Source organism: Carcharhinus amblyrhynchos, chromosome 28 (genome assembly GCF_965287045.1).
Source record: "Carcharhinus amblyrhynchos chromosome 28, sCarAmb.v2.hapA, whole genome shotgun sequence".
NCBI lineage: Eukaryota > Metazoa > Chordata > Chondrichthyes > Carcharhiniformes > Carcharhinidae > Carcharhinus > Carcharhinus amblyrhynchos.
The window spans coordinates 10736231-10754349 of NC_137351.1; the positions used below are offsets into that span (position 1 = coordinate 10736231).

At 39.0% G+C, this 18119-nt stretch overlaps 1 protein-coding gene across 4 annotated transcripts in view; it reads right to left on the reverse strand.

The window, feature by feature from the left end:
- pias1b (protein inhibitor of activated STAT, 1b) overlaps positions 1-18119 on the reverse strand; it is a 143805-nt gene that overhangs the window by 48918 nt on the left and 76768 nt on the right. For all 4 annotated transcript variants that reach the window (XM_080213963.1, XM_080213966.1, XM_080213964.1 and 1 more), the window contains one exon: positions 6628-7078. In XM_080213963.1, the coding sequence (XP_080070089.1) occupies positions 6628-7078 (451 nt within the window). The remainder of the gene's footprint in view (positions 1-6627; positions 7079-18119) is intronic.

Below are 18119 nucleotides of genomic sequence, written 5' to 3' on the forward strand. Positions count from 1 at the left end.
TGCGACATGAACCCAAGATCCCTGTTGAGACCGTCCTCGTGTGTGAAACTTGGCTATCAGTCTCTGCTCAGCGACTCTGCGCTGTCGTGTGTCGTGAAGGCTGCCTTGGAGAACACTTACCCGAAGGTCAGAGGCTGAATGCCCGTGACCACTGAAGTGTTCACCAACAGGAAGGGAACAGTCTTGCCTGGTGACTGTCGAGCGATGTTCATTCATCCGTTGTCGTAGCGTCTGCATGGTCTCCCCAATGTACCATGCTTCGGGACATCCTTTCTTGCAACGTATCAGGTAGACAATGTTGGCCGAGTTGCAAGAGTATTTACCGTGTACCTGGTGGATGGTATTCTCACGTGTGATGATGGTATCCATGTCGATGATCCGGCATGTCTTGCAGAGGTTGCTGTGGCAAGGTTCTCCTGAGGAGAACAGTGACCACAACACCACACAACCTTGTGAGTTTACTATCAAATAAATCGGTTGGACTAAAACCTGGTGTTGTCAGACTTTTTACAGGGGAGATCCCAGAGGATTGGAGAATGTCGTTCCTTTGTTTAAGAGTAGCAAAAATAATTCAAGTAATTACAGGTCAGTGAGCCTTACACAGTGGTAAGGAAATTATTGGAGAGGATTCTTCGAGACAGATATATTCCCACTTGGAAATAAGTAGACATACTAGTGATAGGCAACATGGTTTTGTGAAGGGCAAGTCCTGTCTCACTAACTTGATCAAGTTTTTTGAGGAAGTGACAAAGATGATTGATGAGAGTAGGGCAGTAGATGTTGTCTACATGGACTTCAGTAAGGCTTTTGACAAGTTCCCTCATGGCAAACTGGTGCAGAAGGTGAAGTCGCATGACATCAGAGGTAAGCTGGCAAGGTGGATACAAAACTGGCTTGGTCAAAGACGACAGAGGGCAGTAATGGAAGGAAGCATTTCTGAATGGAGGGCTGTGACAAGTGGCGTTCCTCAGGGATCAGTGCTGGGACCTTTACTATTGTAATATATATAAACAATTTGGAGGAAAACGTAACTGGTTTGATTAGTAAGCTTGCAGAAAACACAAAGGTTGGTGGGTTTGCAGATAGTGATGAGGGCCATCAGATGATACAGCAGGATATAGATCAGTGGGAGACTTGGGCAGAGGTAGCGAATGGGGTTTGATCCAGACAAATGTGAGGTAATGCATTTTGGAAGGTCTAATGCAAATAGGAAACATACAGTAAATGGCAGAGCCCTTAAGAGTATTGTTAGGCAAAGGCATCTGGGTGTACAGGTACACAGGTCACTGAAAGTAAGAAGGTAGTCAAGAATACATACAGCATGCTTACCTTCATTGGCAAGGACACTGAGTTTAAAAATTGGCAAGTCATGCTTTATAGAACCTTAGTTAGGCCACACTTGGAATATAGCGTTCAATTCTGGTTGTCACACTACCAGAAGGATGTGGAGGTTTTGGAGAGGGTACAGAAAAGATTTACCAGGATGTTGCCTGGTATGGAGGGCATCAACTACGAAGACAGGTTGAAGACATGGTTTGTTTTCACTGGAACGACAGAGGTTATGGGACGACCTGATAGAAGTCTACAAGATTGAGGGGCATGACTAAAGTGGATCATCAGAAATTTTTTTCCAGGGTGGAAGAGTCAATTACTAGGGAGCACAGTTTAAAGTGTGAGGGACAAGGTTTAAAGGAGATGTACGAGGCAGATTTTTTTTTACACAAAGGGTGGTGGGTGCCTAGAACTCTCTGCCGGTGGAGGTAGTAGAAGCAGATACGATAGTGACTTTTAAGGTTTTTAAACCCTCAGTGAAGAAGTTTCTCTTCAAAGAAACACAGCAAATAGAAGGAGGAGACTATTCAGCCCTTCAGGCCTGCTCCATCATTCAGTTTGACCATGACTGATCAAATTCAATATACTGATTCCGTCTTCCCCCAAACTCCCTGATCCCTTTAGCCCCCAAGAGCTATATCTAGTTTCTTCTTGAAATCACACAACGTTTGGCCTCAACTATTTTCTGTGGTAGTGAATTCCACAGATTCTCCACTCTCTAGATGAAGAATTTTTTCTTCACCTCAGTCCTAAAAAGTCCTTAACCTCAAACAATAAGCTCTAGTTCTGGATTCTCCCACCATCAGAACATGATTTCTGAATCCACCCTGTCTAATCCTTTTAGAATTTTCTAAGTTTCAACTCCAATTAATACAATCCTAACCGATTATCTCAAGATTTAAAAGATAACTCCATATTCTGAGACTTTGACCTTTAATTCCCAACCCAGGGGAAACCTCAGCATCTACTCTGTCAAACCTCTCGAGAATGATATGTTTAATTGAATCACCACTCATTGCTCCAATTTAGTTTATTTCCAAAATCTAATTGCAAATGGGCATCATTAAAATTCACTCCTAAGGTCACAAAAATTGTGCTTATAAAGTATCTTAAGTATCCCAAGCAAATTATCAAGACGCAATCAAAAACAAAATATATTCCGAGCCAACCTAGGAGATATTAGGAGTAACCAACCAAATGGCTGGTTAAAGACATTGAAGGTTTTAAGGGAGGAATGGGAGATAGAGTCACTTAGGAACAGAATTTAAAAGAATGTAACCTGTTGCAAATCTCTAATCTGCAATTCACATATTTTAGAACAGAATTTGTAGTTTTAGAAATTGAAGTTTTAACTGTGGCAAATGGGGGTACCTAGTTGAGAAACTGGTTAAATCAACCCTCAAGTAAATGCTATTCAAACAAGTTTGGAATTTATTGACCCCAATCTTTTAATTTAAGTTAATAGCTAGAAAGGCGAGCTCATAAAACAGAACTTGGGCTCACTTAGCTAAAGAATTGGACACATGATGTTTACAGTTATTTCAATAAAGGATGTTATTCATGTGGTTTCCCAGAATTAAGGAAAGCTTTGGAATTAAAAGGTATTTCGTTTGCATATCTACCTGCAAAGAGGCCGTGAGCAACATTGCCATGGAGATGCAAGAAGTTTAGTGAGATTCTTTGTTTTGAATTATCTTTGAATTAGGTTAGCACACAGCCAGCAGGCAAGACTGTGTCAAGAGAAGCAGCTAACACGCTGCACCAGCTTTGGGCATTATGAAAGCAGCTCCTTAGAAGTTGAGAGAAATAGGGTAAACGTTAGATTTGTCATCCAGGATGCAGACTGCAATTGGGAGCTGATATTCAGCACAAGACAAAGTTGGTACAGGGAAAACTAAACTGGAAGATTTGTTTAGCTGGAAAAAAGAAATCTACAATAATCTCAAAAAGGGCAGTTAATTTTCTTGAAGTCGGACTCCTGGAAGTAATCAGTTTGAGTTTGAAACTATAATAGCAGGCTGTTGGAAACCAAGTGTGGTCTCTGATGTTTTAAGCCACTACTTAGGTGTCACAAGAAAACCCATGCTAGTCGTGAGATTGGCGGAATAATTGAAGAGTTGATTAGCCACAAACTGATGGAATGACACCTCCCCACTCTTTAAACCTTATACCTTGTTGAATAGCTGAAATCTTCTTGGCAGAAGATAAGTAAATTCCAAGAGGTTGTGATATACCTTTTGAGTAGGTCTGAAGAAAAGTAAACAAACTTTAAAGGTTTCATGAGATAAGGGAACTCTAGCAGGAAATAGTAGAGGTGGATTTATAGCATAACTCTTCATACACTATAGAATTACATTAGTGATGTTCCGCTTTGTTTAATTTTCTATTATATACAATACAGTTTGTTTTTGTTTAAAGGTGTGAAATCTTGCAGCATAGTTGTCGGTTAACTGCAATCTGTGGCAGCTGCCTACAGTGTGGAAGGAATATGAAAATTGTGGCAGGAGTCAAAATTTACCTTGCAAACAATTTAAAGGCAGGATAGCAAACAGGCATTCTGTCAAAGGGTTGAGGCAGGTGAGGGTCAGAAGTTGGAGAAGAGATATTTAAAATGGAATTGTGGGAAAGAGTTCACGTTCAATAACTTTGAAAATGCACCATGAAATTATTGTCCACCACTCTTTTGTTGAACTCCAAAAACATGCAAGCCTAAACAAGTTCCTTTTGCTATAGAGGACAGGTATCTGCATATGAATATATGCAGCTCCTAGCAAGCATAAGTGAGCTACAAAGCTCAATTTAAATTGGTTGAGAGTGTAATAAACGAGCACACTCAGGATTATCCAGCAAATGCTGTCCAATTGTGAAAGATGCATTTTCCTGACCATGTGTTTTTTGAATTAAACAAAATGTATGGGGGACAATAGTTTTTTGGTGCAGTCTCCATGGCAACAAATCAACCAGAATCCATTTGCCAACTAATAGGCACCCTTTCTCATGCAGTACAAATTGTTGCTTCCTTTGAAATTGAGCGTCCTGATGACTACAAGATGAGCAGCTTCAATAGCATGTCTCTTTTTTTCAGCATTTATGCAAACTCTCTCAATGGGGTAAAGGGGATTTAGGAGTACAAATATGTGAAACACGAGAAGTTGCAACACAAGTCAATACAGCGATAACGAAAACAAATATGTACTAGCAGTTATATAATGATAGAATGAAAAGTAGAAACACGTTGTTAAAGTCCATCAAACCTTGGTTAGACTACACTTGAGTTCCACTGAATGCATTATCAAAAATGATACAGGAGGAGCAAAAAAAGGGTTTACTGGGATAATACCAGAACTGAGGAAATACCCCATTTTCGCTTGATAAGTTGAGAAGTGACTTAACAGGTAAAGGTTTTGACAGATAGATCAAGACACAGACAGTGCTCTTCCACTTGTAAGAACAAACTAGAGGTCATCAATATAGTGAGAAACCAAGAAATCAAAAAGGAAATTTGGAAAAAAAAAACCTTCTTTACCTAGAAAATGAATAATTGAGGCAATTAGTAAGGATGCATTTGAAGCTGGAGAACAACGTTTAAGGGAAAAGGGAATAGAGGGTTACAATGATAGAGTCAGATGAAGAATGAACAATCCATGCTGGACCAATTAACTTGAGAAGACTCAAGTTAATTGGTCCAGCATGGATTGTTGGACCAAATGGCTGGCTTCCGCGCTGCACACTCTATACAATTCTATGGACCGATTCATTAAAGGTAACAGTGCTCCAAATAACCAGTTTTCACCAGGTGGGAAAAACTTGGACTATGCAAAACAGCTGAACACAGGTTGTGTATAAAAATCAACTTGTCATTAACAGGGCCCTAAGCTCATCTTGAGTTACAAAGTAGTAAAACTGAATAGAAATTCATTGTGGTGTGGGTTTGGAACAGAGAAGTACATTTCAAAACATATTTTTAATACTTTGGCAGGCACTAAAGGACGACCATAATTAGAGAATGTTCGATCTAGACATACCTGGGGAAGGGACAGGAACAACATGCTTTCAATAGCAAACTGGATACTTCATAAATTAGCCAGTTTACTTAGCTTTACAAACTACACCCTTTCTGCAAATTATAAACAAAGTGCTTGATGACCATGGTGTGTTTAACATTTGCTTTCAGGTAGATGCTTGATCATCAAAAAAAGGAGTGAAAACTAGGTCTGGAACCCAGTACAGCAAAGGAGCTAATATGGCTACTAAATGTTACAACAGTCACTAATGCTAATAAGTTAATCAGCTTGTATCCAGTAATACACTTAATATACCTTTATAAAGAACACTACTTACTATACATTTACCCAGGAGCAGGTTTGCGTAAAAACCTCCAATTTTTTAAGTTTTACAAAACTTTGCATTAGCAAGTTCCAAAATTGTGTAAGGGAACCATTGCTCCGCTGCATAGAATTGAAAAACTATTTATAAAATGTGGAGAAGTCAACTTGCCAATTGAAGGTTAAATGAGATCTGGAATAAATGACAGGCTAACATTAGCTCCTGAAACTTCAATTGTTTGCAATGGTTGAGTCCCTTTGAGTTGAAGGTCAAATTAAAGAGCTTGGTTTGGGAGGGGGGCAGGTATTGAGCTGAAGGACAAATTAACGAGTTTTGTTTGGGAGGGGTGCGGGTAGGAGGATGTAACATGATCACAATAAGCCTATTGTGCCTGATCTATTGCAAATCCTTCTCTTTTGTCCACCAACATGAACAAAAGCCATAACTTCGGATATTGCCCTGCATAACTGTTCCATTCTTTCTAAAAGAGTCAGCACACTCTTAAAAATATAATGTAAGGAGTGCAAAGAAAATGGAAGTCGCAGACCTATTTCCCTCGTTCCAAAAGCAGTCCTGCTTCTTCCTCAAGCAGCACGATGAATTCAATTCAAAATATAATTAGCATATTAAAAAAAAATTAAAATAGGTCATTGTTCCTAGGTGAACATACAGCTGTAGATGTAGAATTAAATTTGTCATTTTCATTAACACAATTTACACTGGAGGAATTATTATGGTGACTAAGTAAAAACAGGAAAGGCTGATGATCCATCACTCATATCTTAAAATAATTAAACATTTATAATTAAGCAATTTCATTTCAGATGTTCATAAAACAAGTCATGACAGATGCAAACTTTTAAAGTATTTTCAAACCAGATAAAACTGTTTCTTTTAAAATCGGGTTTCTTATTTTCAGCTCAAATGCTACAGCAATGGGAACAAGACTATTTTGGGACTATTTCTTACCGAGACTAGTTGGTTTGATCAGTTCATCAAGAATGTCATAAAAGGGCAGTTTCTGCAGTTTTACATCCGGGTGGACAGGATGAAGCGATGACGTCAGGTGTGGCAGGTCTAGTTCGTGTTTAGGTCCCAACAGAGAAACAGCAAGCAGCGGAGAAGTTGTTGCATGCCCATCATAAGAGAGCTGTGGGATAGCAGCTGGCGACAGTGGTGTAGTCATGGAAGTTGAAGTTGTATGGACAGAAGAAAGGGTCAGGTCAGCAGGGGTCACAATCTTCTGTGGGAATCTCCGCCTATATAGTTCCTTAATTTTCATCTGAACAGCTGGGCTGCAGCCAGCTTTCAACAAATGCAGTGCCTTTGTCAGGAGTTCGTGTTTGCGTCCGTGTTTGTTCCGTCCAGCATAGCCCAATAACACTTGGAGCTCCGACACTCTAAGGCTCATAACCATTTGCTTTAAACAAGGAAGAGGAAAAGAGAGAAAAAAATCATTAATAGGAAAATGTTATCTTGTAACGCAAAAATATGATACCTCATGCGTCCCGTTATAAATCACTTGAAGCTTTCAAATCAGGACCCAGTTCAAGCAAGGGTTGACAAATTAACCAAAATCCAATATCCTAAACAGACCTAACCTGGGAGCAGCACCTCACTTAAGTAACTTGTTTTTAGTTGAATTCAGAAAAGTTTGATCTTCTTTGATTTTAGTTTATTAGATTCACTTCATAAAATACTTGCAGATGTAATGACAGCCATTCCAAAATAACAACCTATCTCTTCATTTAGCACATCATCTGATAGCCTCTTTGCTCCAATTCAAATATTAACATTGGAATCTCGCTCATTTATAATTGATAACATTGCAGCAATAACAACTACGATCAAATTTTACAACTCCACCAGATTAGCCCGCTGTAGGATACAGATTTAGATGAACATACTTTTCCTCCTCAGGTCTGGAAAAATTGTTCTATTTATAGGTCATATAGTAGAGTAAGATTCTACTCTTTGCTACTTTTGCAAACTATTCCCTTTCTGAAAATTCTTAAATAAATTGCGATTTGTTATGTGATAAAGTGCGCACTTGCAGGTTTCCAGGTTTGTCATATTTAATCGTATCATGCAGAAGTGACCGTATAGCTGAACAAGTGAAACGCCATTGAACAGTTAGAGCTATCACAACACTAATTCTGTTTTTTGTTTACACAGCAAGGTGACATGCAACAGGAAGACACGGTACAATGGTGAACTGCTTATAAAGAAGATATACAATAAATCAGCAGCATCTATATGTTCAACAGATCAGGAGAGATCTTGAGGAACTACTTTTATACTAACAGAATTATACACAGCTTGCGGCAGTCTTCAGTTTGGAAAGCCACATAAAGTTTACTCAACACTGCCATTTGTCTGCTGTGTTACTAACAACCAGCTACAAACTTCATTACGTGTTTTGCGCACAAATTGATTTTGGTTGTCAAAACAATTTCAATTTTCTGAATGATTTTTAGCACCATGCGCCTTGCAATAAATACACTCAAATTCAGAGCAAAAAGATGAGCATAAAAATATAGATTTCCCCATTACTTTCAAAATAAAGTATAGTAAATGGCCATAGCCCACAAAGGATTATACGCCCAAATGGTCATATATAGCTTGAGGAGCACCACACTGGGACAAAGAGATGGGGCAAGCCTCCATCAACTATCACAGCCAGTATGGGGATTGAACCCACGCTGCTGGTCTCATTCGGCACCATACTTTAGCCATCTAGTCAAATGAGATGGCTGAATCCCACAATTGGGCAGCACAGTGTCACGATGGTTAGCACTGCTACCTCACAACGCCAGGGACCAGGGTTCGATTCCTGGCTTGGGTTGGGTTGTCCGTGTTGGGTTTGCATGTTCTCCCCATTTGGGTTTCCTCCAGGTGCTCCTGTTTCCTCCCACAGTCTTAAAGATGTGCTGGTTAGGTGCATTGACCCAAACAAGCACCAGTGTGGTGACTCAGGGAATTTCACAGCAAGTTCACTGCAGTGTTAATAATAAGCCTGACTTGTAACTAAAATAAAACTTTTACTTAATGCAGATATGCATGTTAAAAACAGGGCACCACTTTTAGCCAGATTATTTGCTGTTGTTGCTTTCCTGAAGTCTATTAGCAATTTATCATTGTTCTCAATTGTCAGGATTTTGCACCAACTGACAGTATAGGTGGATTTTGGGTGAGGCAGGCATTCACCAATTGAGTTTATGCTGCAACAACTTGTGCAAACATTCATAAATCCAAAGTAAAACCTGTCAAGCTCAAAATTATAATGAATAATGTTTGACGTGGAAACTCTTCAATCCCTAGTTGCAGGCAAGCATGTCAGTGTTGTTATTGCGGCAACAGTGATTTGTCTTGTTGTGACATCACTGGTCTAAGTGTGATGCAACAGAACAACAATTATTTTTAAACATTTGTGTCCCTGTCAGTCTTTGCAAAAAGATAAAATGACACAGCAGCACATTTGAACACAGTGACAGGTTAGAGATAGAAAATGAATGCAACAATCTCGGTCAAGGCACAAGAGATGCACTCGTTTTAATTTCAAAGTGTCTAAACATATGGTTACCTTTTCAGTTAGCATGAGTTAACACCTGCATTTTCCAAATATATATGAATTATTGCCAACTTTTATTTCCTGTTCTGATCACCTTTTGAAGTGGTTAAAAAGTGCAATGTGCTCTTCCTCGCATTGCGCACAGAAACCAAAACAAGTTCTTTTACTTAAAATACAAAACATACTTTTTCACCTTTCTTGTCTCTAAGATGGTTTTCATCAAGACCCCGGAAATTAGCACAAAAGGCAAACACAGAAAGAAACACTAGTCAGGTTCATGGTCAGGTTTTCAGTTTCCTGAAAACAGAACTGATATTGCAAAGTGTATTTTCTTAACTGTATCGAGACGAGTGAAAAATTAAGTGTTTATCCTTCCCTCTCAGACAAGCTTTCCACAGTTAATTCTAAATGAAAATTCTAGTTGTAGAATTCAGTCTTGTTTCCCCAAAGGTGTCAGCTATAGCTCAGTGGTAACACTCTCACCTCTGAGTCAGAAAGCTGTTGGTTCAAGTACCACTTCATCGTGAGCACAAAAAATCTTGCCTGATCATTCTACTGCATAGAGTGCTGCACAGTTGGAAGTGCCCCCTTTCAGATTTGATATTAAGACCAGGCTCTGTCTGTAAAAATCCCTTGGCTCTATTTTAAAAAACACAGAGGTTCTCCCTGTTTTTTTTTTAAGTAATGCTCATTATCATATTGTTGTTTGTTGAGTTTCCTGTGTGCCCCATTTCCTATATGGCAACAGTTAGTAATGACCTTCAAAATTACATAGTTAGCTCTGAAGCATTTTGGGATGTTCTGAAGTTGACATTCGGCCAAACTGGTCCATTCTGTAGTTTAAGTGCTCCGCATAGGACTCCTCCCACCCTAACAACACACCTTTTTATTCCATTCTCCTTTGTGTTGTCTAGGTTCTCCTTAAATGCATTATTCCATTTTTTAATTCTATTCCATAAGCCACGATCACTTGCAGTGTAAAACTGCATCCTTAACAGTAGATTGAACAACCAGATAATACTGAGAACCTCCAAAGGGCAGTGGGAATTTTATGCTATAGGTCTCTTTTTCCAACAGCAGAGAGAGAAAAACAGACATTTCTGGCCCAACCCTGTCTTCAATGATAATGTAACCCATTTAAAAGCCAGTTCACTTCATCTCATTTTAAAATCATCTAAAAGGACAAGAAAGGTGAAAACCTACATGTTCCGTATTTTAAGTAAAAGGACTTGCTTTGTTTTTAGTATACAACGTGAGGAAGTACACACTGCACTTGCATGTCTTTTTAACCACTTCAAAAGGTGATCAGAAGAGGAAATAAAAGTCAATGGTAATAATTCACCTCTATAAATTTGATCGGACAGCAAGGGACATAGGTTTGGAAAGATTTCTGCATTTACAGAATTCAAATTATTTTTTAAAAGCAGAATGCTCATTCTGATGTCTCAGGATAATTAAGGAGGAATTGTTTCAGTATTGGAACAAAGCAAAGGCAGCACAGAACATTCCCCACAATTAGCACATTTTATGGACAGACCAAAACACATGTAAAATGGCACCAGGTTTCCACAAATTCAATAGAGCAGAAGAGGCCCTTCTTTAGTTGAATCACTTTCAGCAGCTTCTAAGAATAGCTGGGTTCGTATACAGCGATGGAAGTACACATGTGAATGTTGTGCTCAGGTTGAAGGGTTTTGGGGGAATTATTATTACCTTCCACGTTTTGTACCCCAGTTCAAGATCAAGCATTTCCAAGACAGGGCTAGCACAAACAGGGGCACAGAAAATCTCCTTTTATTTTGTTTTGTTGAACAATTTGCTTCTGCATAAGCTCAGAAAAGCTTTCCTTATTGCACCAATGCGTCAATTCTGTTACCCTTCAATTATATTTTATTAAAACTAGAAAAATACCAAAGCTTCTTTCACTCCACGTAAAACTCTCCTGTGGAAAATCCGTCACACTGAAGCTAGGCTTTTTTGTGCAGATCATTGTATCAAAGCTCAGAAATCACATTCACCTAACTCACTTATGTAAAATGCAAAGTCTACAGAATCTTTTAAGTTTAATATGCCAAAAGGGAGAACATGCAGTCATGCAGGGTGAGGTTTAGTTTTTCCACTCCATTATGGCTTTGTTTGCTTTTAATGCCTAAAGCTCTGACAAAAATAGAAGTTCTAACCAGTTCAAGTAAAATATGAGTGTAAGTAGATAAAACTCAAATAAACACTGACATAAATAACATTGAGTAAGATGTAGAATCTTAAAAAAACAATGCATTTGACTACTACTTAGGGTGGGAGTGAGTGAGGGTGGGACAGAAAGAAGGGAAACTGACCAGTATATAAAATGGTATCAGGATTTACTCTTAGAAAATCCCCAACAAAGCAACTTTAGTAAAGATCTACAGTGCTCCATTCAAGTGAACAATGGGAAACCAGAACTTCGGAGGAGAAATCTTTACTTTTGCAACAATATCAGAGTAATAGGTTCCAAACATATGTTCATCCAATCCTGGACTTTGCAAGTTGTGTATCCTTACATGACAAAAGAAATATTTATAGATTATTTGATTCAAAGATTTGCTGCAGAAATTAGTATACACCAGTGTCACATCCTTGATCAAAGATATAGAATGGGAATGACTACAGCAAAAGGTGGGGGAAAAAAGTAGATCGACCATGGACTGGTGGGAATTGACAGAAACAAGTACCTGGTGCCCTCTGGCAATGACAAGGCACAAGATAGCCATCCACAAACGACAACATATTTGTTTCCAAGACAACAATCTGCTTCCCAAGATAATCCCACAGCGGAACAAGCTGCCAAAAGAAATAGTCAAGGCCCCATCACTTGAAATCTTCATGATTCGTTTTTGGATTATTTCCATTTATCAGGGCTAACACATCAGTAGGTCATGCCTGGTTTAGTTAGCACTATCATATAAATGTTGAGGAAATATGGATATTAGTTTGATGATGACACAACTAAAGCAGAAGTAGACAAATTACCCAGTTTTGCTCAATTTTTCAGAATCAAAATTCCTGAACACATTCAGTTCAAGTACCATACTTGTTCTCTAGAAAGTTGAGCCAGCTCATCATGAAAACAACAAAGTTCCTGATAATTAACTGGTACGCCAAGCTGTAACAAAGTTATGGAAGGTCATGAGGTAGTAAACAAAGACACAAATCTGAAAATGACCACACTGTTCAATCTGGATGAAAATCTCAGACCCCATTTCCTAAAAACCTTACTATTCCTGTAGAATTTCACCTTTCTTTCCCTCTCCATATTTAATTTCCCATTAGCATTATGAAGCAAAGCATTTGGACTATACAACTACAAATGATTACCATGGTGGAGGAAATAGAATTGGGTGCTCATGAGGTCAGAGAGGATTGGAAATCTTGGCAGGTCATAGATCTAGAATGGTTGAGAGATAGAAAGGGTGAAGACATGGAATGTCAAAGCCCAAATGGGTTTGAAAATAGAAACCCTACACTGGAGGCCATTCGGATGAAACATTTAGAATTGAGGTACTACAGGGTAGTTGTGCTTAACACATTGTTCCCACTCTGCCGTCCAACCTCACCTTTTTTTTTTCAAATCTTGTATGTTGCATCAAATATAGAACTCCAAGTTGCACACCTGCATGCATTTGAAGTGGTTCTGATGAGCGCCATTGTGGTTAGCACCGCTGCCTCACAGCATCAGGGACTCGGGTTCAATTCCCGGCTTGGGTCAATGTCTGTGCGGAGTTTGCACATTCTCCCCGTGTCTGTGTGGGTTTCCTCCCACAGTCCAAAAGATGTGATTAGGTGCACTGGCTATGCTAAATTCTCTGTCAGTGTACCAGAGTGTGGCAACTTGGGGATTTCCCAGTAACTTCACTGCATTGTTAATGTAAGCCTACTTGTGATAATAATAAATTTCAAACTGATATCAAGGGATTAGCCACTTTGGCCAGCAATTGTAGAAAACTACTCTGACACTAATTTTACATATTCACTTCATTTTCCCAGTAATTAGAATATCTGAGACATTCCAGGTTATTCAGGGTGGGTGGAGGGACATATAGAATAACAAGGTTATTACTAACTTCCAATTAACTCTTACTCTAATATTTTTCACTACTAATATTTTTCAATACAATTAAATGAATCAACATGAAGGATTTAGGGGAAAATCATCATGTACATGCGAAAGTTCAGAGTATGTCTGATATTAAACAGATTATGTAGATGTCCATCTCAATTCTTGTAATCACTTGTCCTCAACAACAAAAATTCCCATACAAGTGGATAGTGAAAGCAGTATCTGCCCACTATTTCAGATAGGTTTAGTGCCTTTGATTTTATGAGATATGTACAAAGGTCACATTTCACAAATTATTGCACTCAGTGTAATCACAGCCATTTCTGCTTCTACTACAAACAGAACATCCCACGTTAGATCTCTGAACTCTTCTGTTCATTACTTTAGCTAACTCAGTAGATACCAACCTGCCTCTTTTGAGAGATCAGCAAAGAAGGAAGGTGATCCAATGTCTGCCTGAAAGTGTACGTACCCAGATAATGGGACTCAGATAGGACCAAGCAAAGAATAACTTACGTTGTCTTAGCACATCAACATTCGTTTGTGACGCAACAGGGATGATATTTTGAAAGGGACGGGGAAAGATGAAAACGTTTGAAGACAAATATTGCAAGATAAATATACAAAAGAAACATCCCAAGGGCTGGAATTGTTGAGATCACATGGAATCCTCTCAGAATATTAACCAGAATGATTAAAAGGCAATACAACTTTCTATCAAAGAAAGGTGAAGACCATAGTAGGGCGCTATTTTTGTTTGAACCATCACCAGGACAGCATCTACAAAATGCTTAAAGGAAAAGAAAAATAGCACTATGTCTAACACCTGGAGCAACAGATCTTAGCTTTCTGCAATGGTTTCATTGATAAATACAGCATTTTCAACACAACAAAAACAGAAAATGCATTTTTAATCCTTCTATTCTGTGTTGCCTACTTTCAACAATTCAACATTACAGTCTTCAGAAATGACCTCGGTAACATTGGATTATGTCCAGGCTAATCAGTTTGGTGTTCTAGTCCTATTCTTTGGCCTCTGTTGGTATGGTACATAGATAGACATGGGTGATTGCAAGCACAGTGTAAGGCCCACCAACTCACCACTCCACACCTAAATAATATGCCAACATTTACTCTTCACAGTAACATAAGATGATTGACCACTTGGTACTCATGCAAATGTAACCCAGCAACAATCTTCAGCAAAAGGAAACGAAATAATTAGCAAAAAATAAAGCAGATATTTTATTAGATTGAAAAGTCAGTAAAATGGTTTTTGTGCAGCTGCTCTAAAGTTAATTAGCATTTACCATCCCTTCCTACCACTGTTAGCTAGCATAGTATCAAGAAATTTAGAAAGAGCATTTATGTAGCAGGGAACTTTCCTATACAAAAATTACAGACAAACTTACTGGAAAAAATTAAGTATTTGCGTAACAAAGGCAATATTATTTGTACAGAAGGCAAAGCTGCCTGATTGCACTATGAAAAATAAATTTGGAGAAAGCAAGTAAAATAGTTGAAGTGCAACAGGTGCATTTATACCGCTCTTGTAAAGGCAATTCTTTTGCACATCTTTGTTATTTCAAAATAACCTATACGATATGCCCGCAAAGCTATGACATTCATAAAACAGAAAATAGCATTACCCTTTGTAATGCTGTTCTTCATACATTTTACTCTCTTAATTAGGATGCAAAAGCCCCAAATCACTTCAAAGTAAGGTACGTTTTCTTGCTAAATTCACAGAAGCCAGTTTCTTCCTAAGCAAGTTTCCAAATCAAATCAATACAATGCATATGGTAGCACATCTAAAAAGAATGAAGGACATCATCAGAAACAGTACATCCAGTGCATATTTCCGGCCTAACCTCAGAGCTGCCCTGCCAGTCACGCACAGCAAAAAAAAGCTACAGTTCTGACTTTCAATTAGGAAACTCTGAGCATGCCCAGGATTTACTTACAGCAATTAGACTTTGAGGCCTTCAGGGAACGCGGAATCACAGTAATAAGAACGTAAGAACTAGGAGCAGGAGTAGGCCATTTGGCCCCTCGAGCCTGCTCAACCATTCAATAAGATCATGGCTGATCTTTTTGTGGACTCAACTCCACTTACCTGCCTGCTCACCATAACCCTTAATTCCTTTACTATTCAAAAATTTATCTATCCTTGCCTTAAAAACATTCAATGAGGTAGCTTCAACTGCTTCACTGGGCAGGGAATTCTACAGATTCACAATTGTGTGTGAAGAAGTTCCTCCTCAACTCAATCCTAAGTCTGCTTTCCCTTATTTTAAGGCTATGCCCCCTAGTTCTAGTTTCATCTGCCAGTGGAAACAACTTTCCTGCTTCTATCTTATCTAATCCCTTCATAATCTTGTGTGTTTCTATAAGATCGCCCCTCATTCTTCCGAATTCCAATGAGAATAGCCCCAGTCTACTCAGTCTCTCCTCATAAGCCAACCCTCTCAACTCTGGAATCAATCTAACGAATCTCCTCTGCATCCCCTCCAGTGCCAGTATATCCTTTCTCAAGAGGGGAGACAAAAACTGTACACTCCAGGTGTAGCCTCACCAGCACCTTATTCAGCTGCAACATAATCTCGCTGTTTTTAAACTCCATTTCGCTACTCCATCTGTAGCAGCAGATTAATAAAATCTGTATTACAGAATAGTCCTTTAAAAATGCCATCAAACCTTCCATGCATGTTGCAGGAGATCTACCAATCTAAAATCCACAAGGCAGGAAATCGCACTGGACAAATGTACTTGCTTGAAACAAACTGGCCTATGACCATTTTATTTGCTAATAAAGTTAAATGGATATATAAACCAAGAAATTTTGAATATACTGAAAGCTAAAATGAGGAAATTTCAATCCTGAACACCTACATTAGGGTTAATTATGTCTAAAGGATGGCTGACAGGCCAGTTATACTGAGCCCCAAGGGTTGTAATCAGATTTCAACTGACAGAATTGCTGGGAGTAAATAAATAGATAGTAATGCAGAGTGTTTTCAGTGCTGTAGCTGTACACAGAACTACTACAGTTTGTCTGTGTGGAAAATAAATATTGAGGCCAGAAAATGCAGGTTCAATAGATGGTCTGTATTGTGGATCGTGGTCTGGGGTGGCAGAGGAACCAGATGAGGCAAGCGCAATCAATGACTGCTGGTTGAAAGTGCAAGCTGTTGAATATTGAGAACTAAATTTGTCTTAGTTACCAGACTGTTGATTCATATCAAAGTTAACTGTCTCAGTTCACAAGTGAAGAATGCCTGCTTCATAGAAACCCTACAGTGCAGGAGGCAGCCATTTGGCTCATTGAGCTTGCATCAACAATAATCTCACCCAGGCCCTATGTCTGTAACCTCGTGCATTTTTCCTGTTAATCCACCCGACGCTAAGGGGCAATTTATCATGGCCAATCCCCCTAACCCACACATCTTTGGACTGTGGGAGGAAACTGGATACCCTGGAGGAAACCCACGCAGACATGGGGAAAATGTGCAAACTCCACAAACTCCACTGTGGAGACAGTGTGGCTGTGGACACCTGTGGAACTTCATGATTTGCAGTTAATGTTCAGAAGAGGAGGTAAGAAAATCGGAGGAGAAAAGAACAAACAATTTGATGATTTAATCTGTAACTGCACACAAATAGCTAAAAAGAAAGATTAGAAGGAAATACATTCAAAAACTTGTGTTCGTTAATAGGCTCCATGATTGGGATAGCAGGCATATTTCTTAATGAGCAGAACTGTCATAATTCTGCCCGTCATAGCTACAAAATAGTTTCAAGCAGAGAAAGATTCAGGTGTGAACATACATATTCTCTCATACATTTACACGTTCTCTCACCCTCCTGCCATTTGATCAAGTTCAATTTTTATTAAAGGGAGACAAGATCAGCAAATATTCACCAACTTTAATTTTCTTCCTTCTCCTAACTCCAAAAGCATCAACAATAATGGCAACAAATTTGACAACAATATGTGCACCTCCCAGCAGGGGTCACTTTGCTTTGTTACAGCAACTTAAAATTTTTTAAAGTTTATTTATTAGTCACAAGGCTTACATTAGCACCGTAATGAAGTTACTGTGAATTTCCCCTAGTTTCCACAGCTCGGGTCAATGCACCTAACCAGCACATCTTTCAGAACATGGGAGGAAGCCTACGCAGACATGGGGAGAACGCACAAACTCCACACAGACAGTGACCCAAGTCAGGAATCAAATCTGGGTATATGGCGCTGTGAAGCAACAGTGCTAACCACTGTGCTACCGTGCTGTCCCAGTTTAAAAATGTTTTAAAGTACCCTTGAGCTCGTCAGTCATTTAAAAAAAATACAGCAAATCCCAAAAAGTATAATTAAACTAAATTCTGTTACAATCACAGTCAAACTTGGGCTCCAGCGAGAGAAGAAGGAGAAAATATATCACCAACCACATGTTCACTGACATACTAGAAACAATATTCTTCAAGCAGCATTTACTCCAAGACTGGCTAATTTTTTTTTAAAGCCATACTTAAAACCTATTTAGTGTGGCTCACTTACATTGCAAGGATCTCCCATCAAAGTCCACTGACTTTGCGATTAAAAAAAGTCCTGGTCACCAACCAGGCTTCCTCAATGGGCATGGACAACAGAGAAATGTTGAAACCTCACAAGCAGACCACCCAGATTCTAAAAGGATCAGTGCAAGGGCTAAAGGTAAAGGCAACAGAAAATGTCTTTCAGGCAGAAATGTGTACAAAAAATTCACCCCCTCTGTCACTATGCCTTCCAAGAAT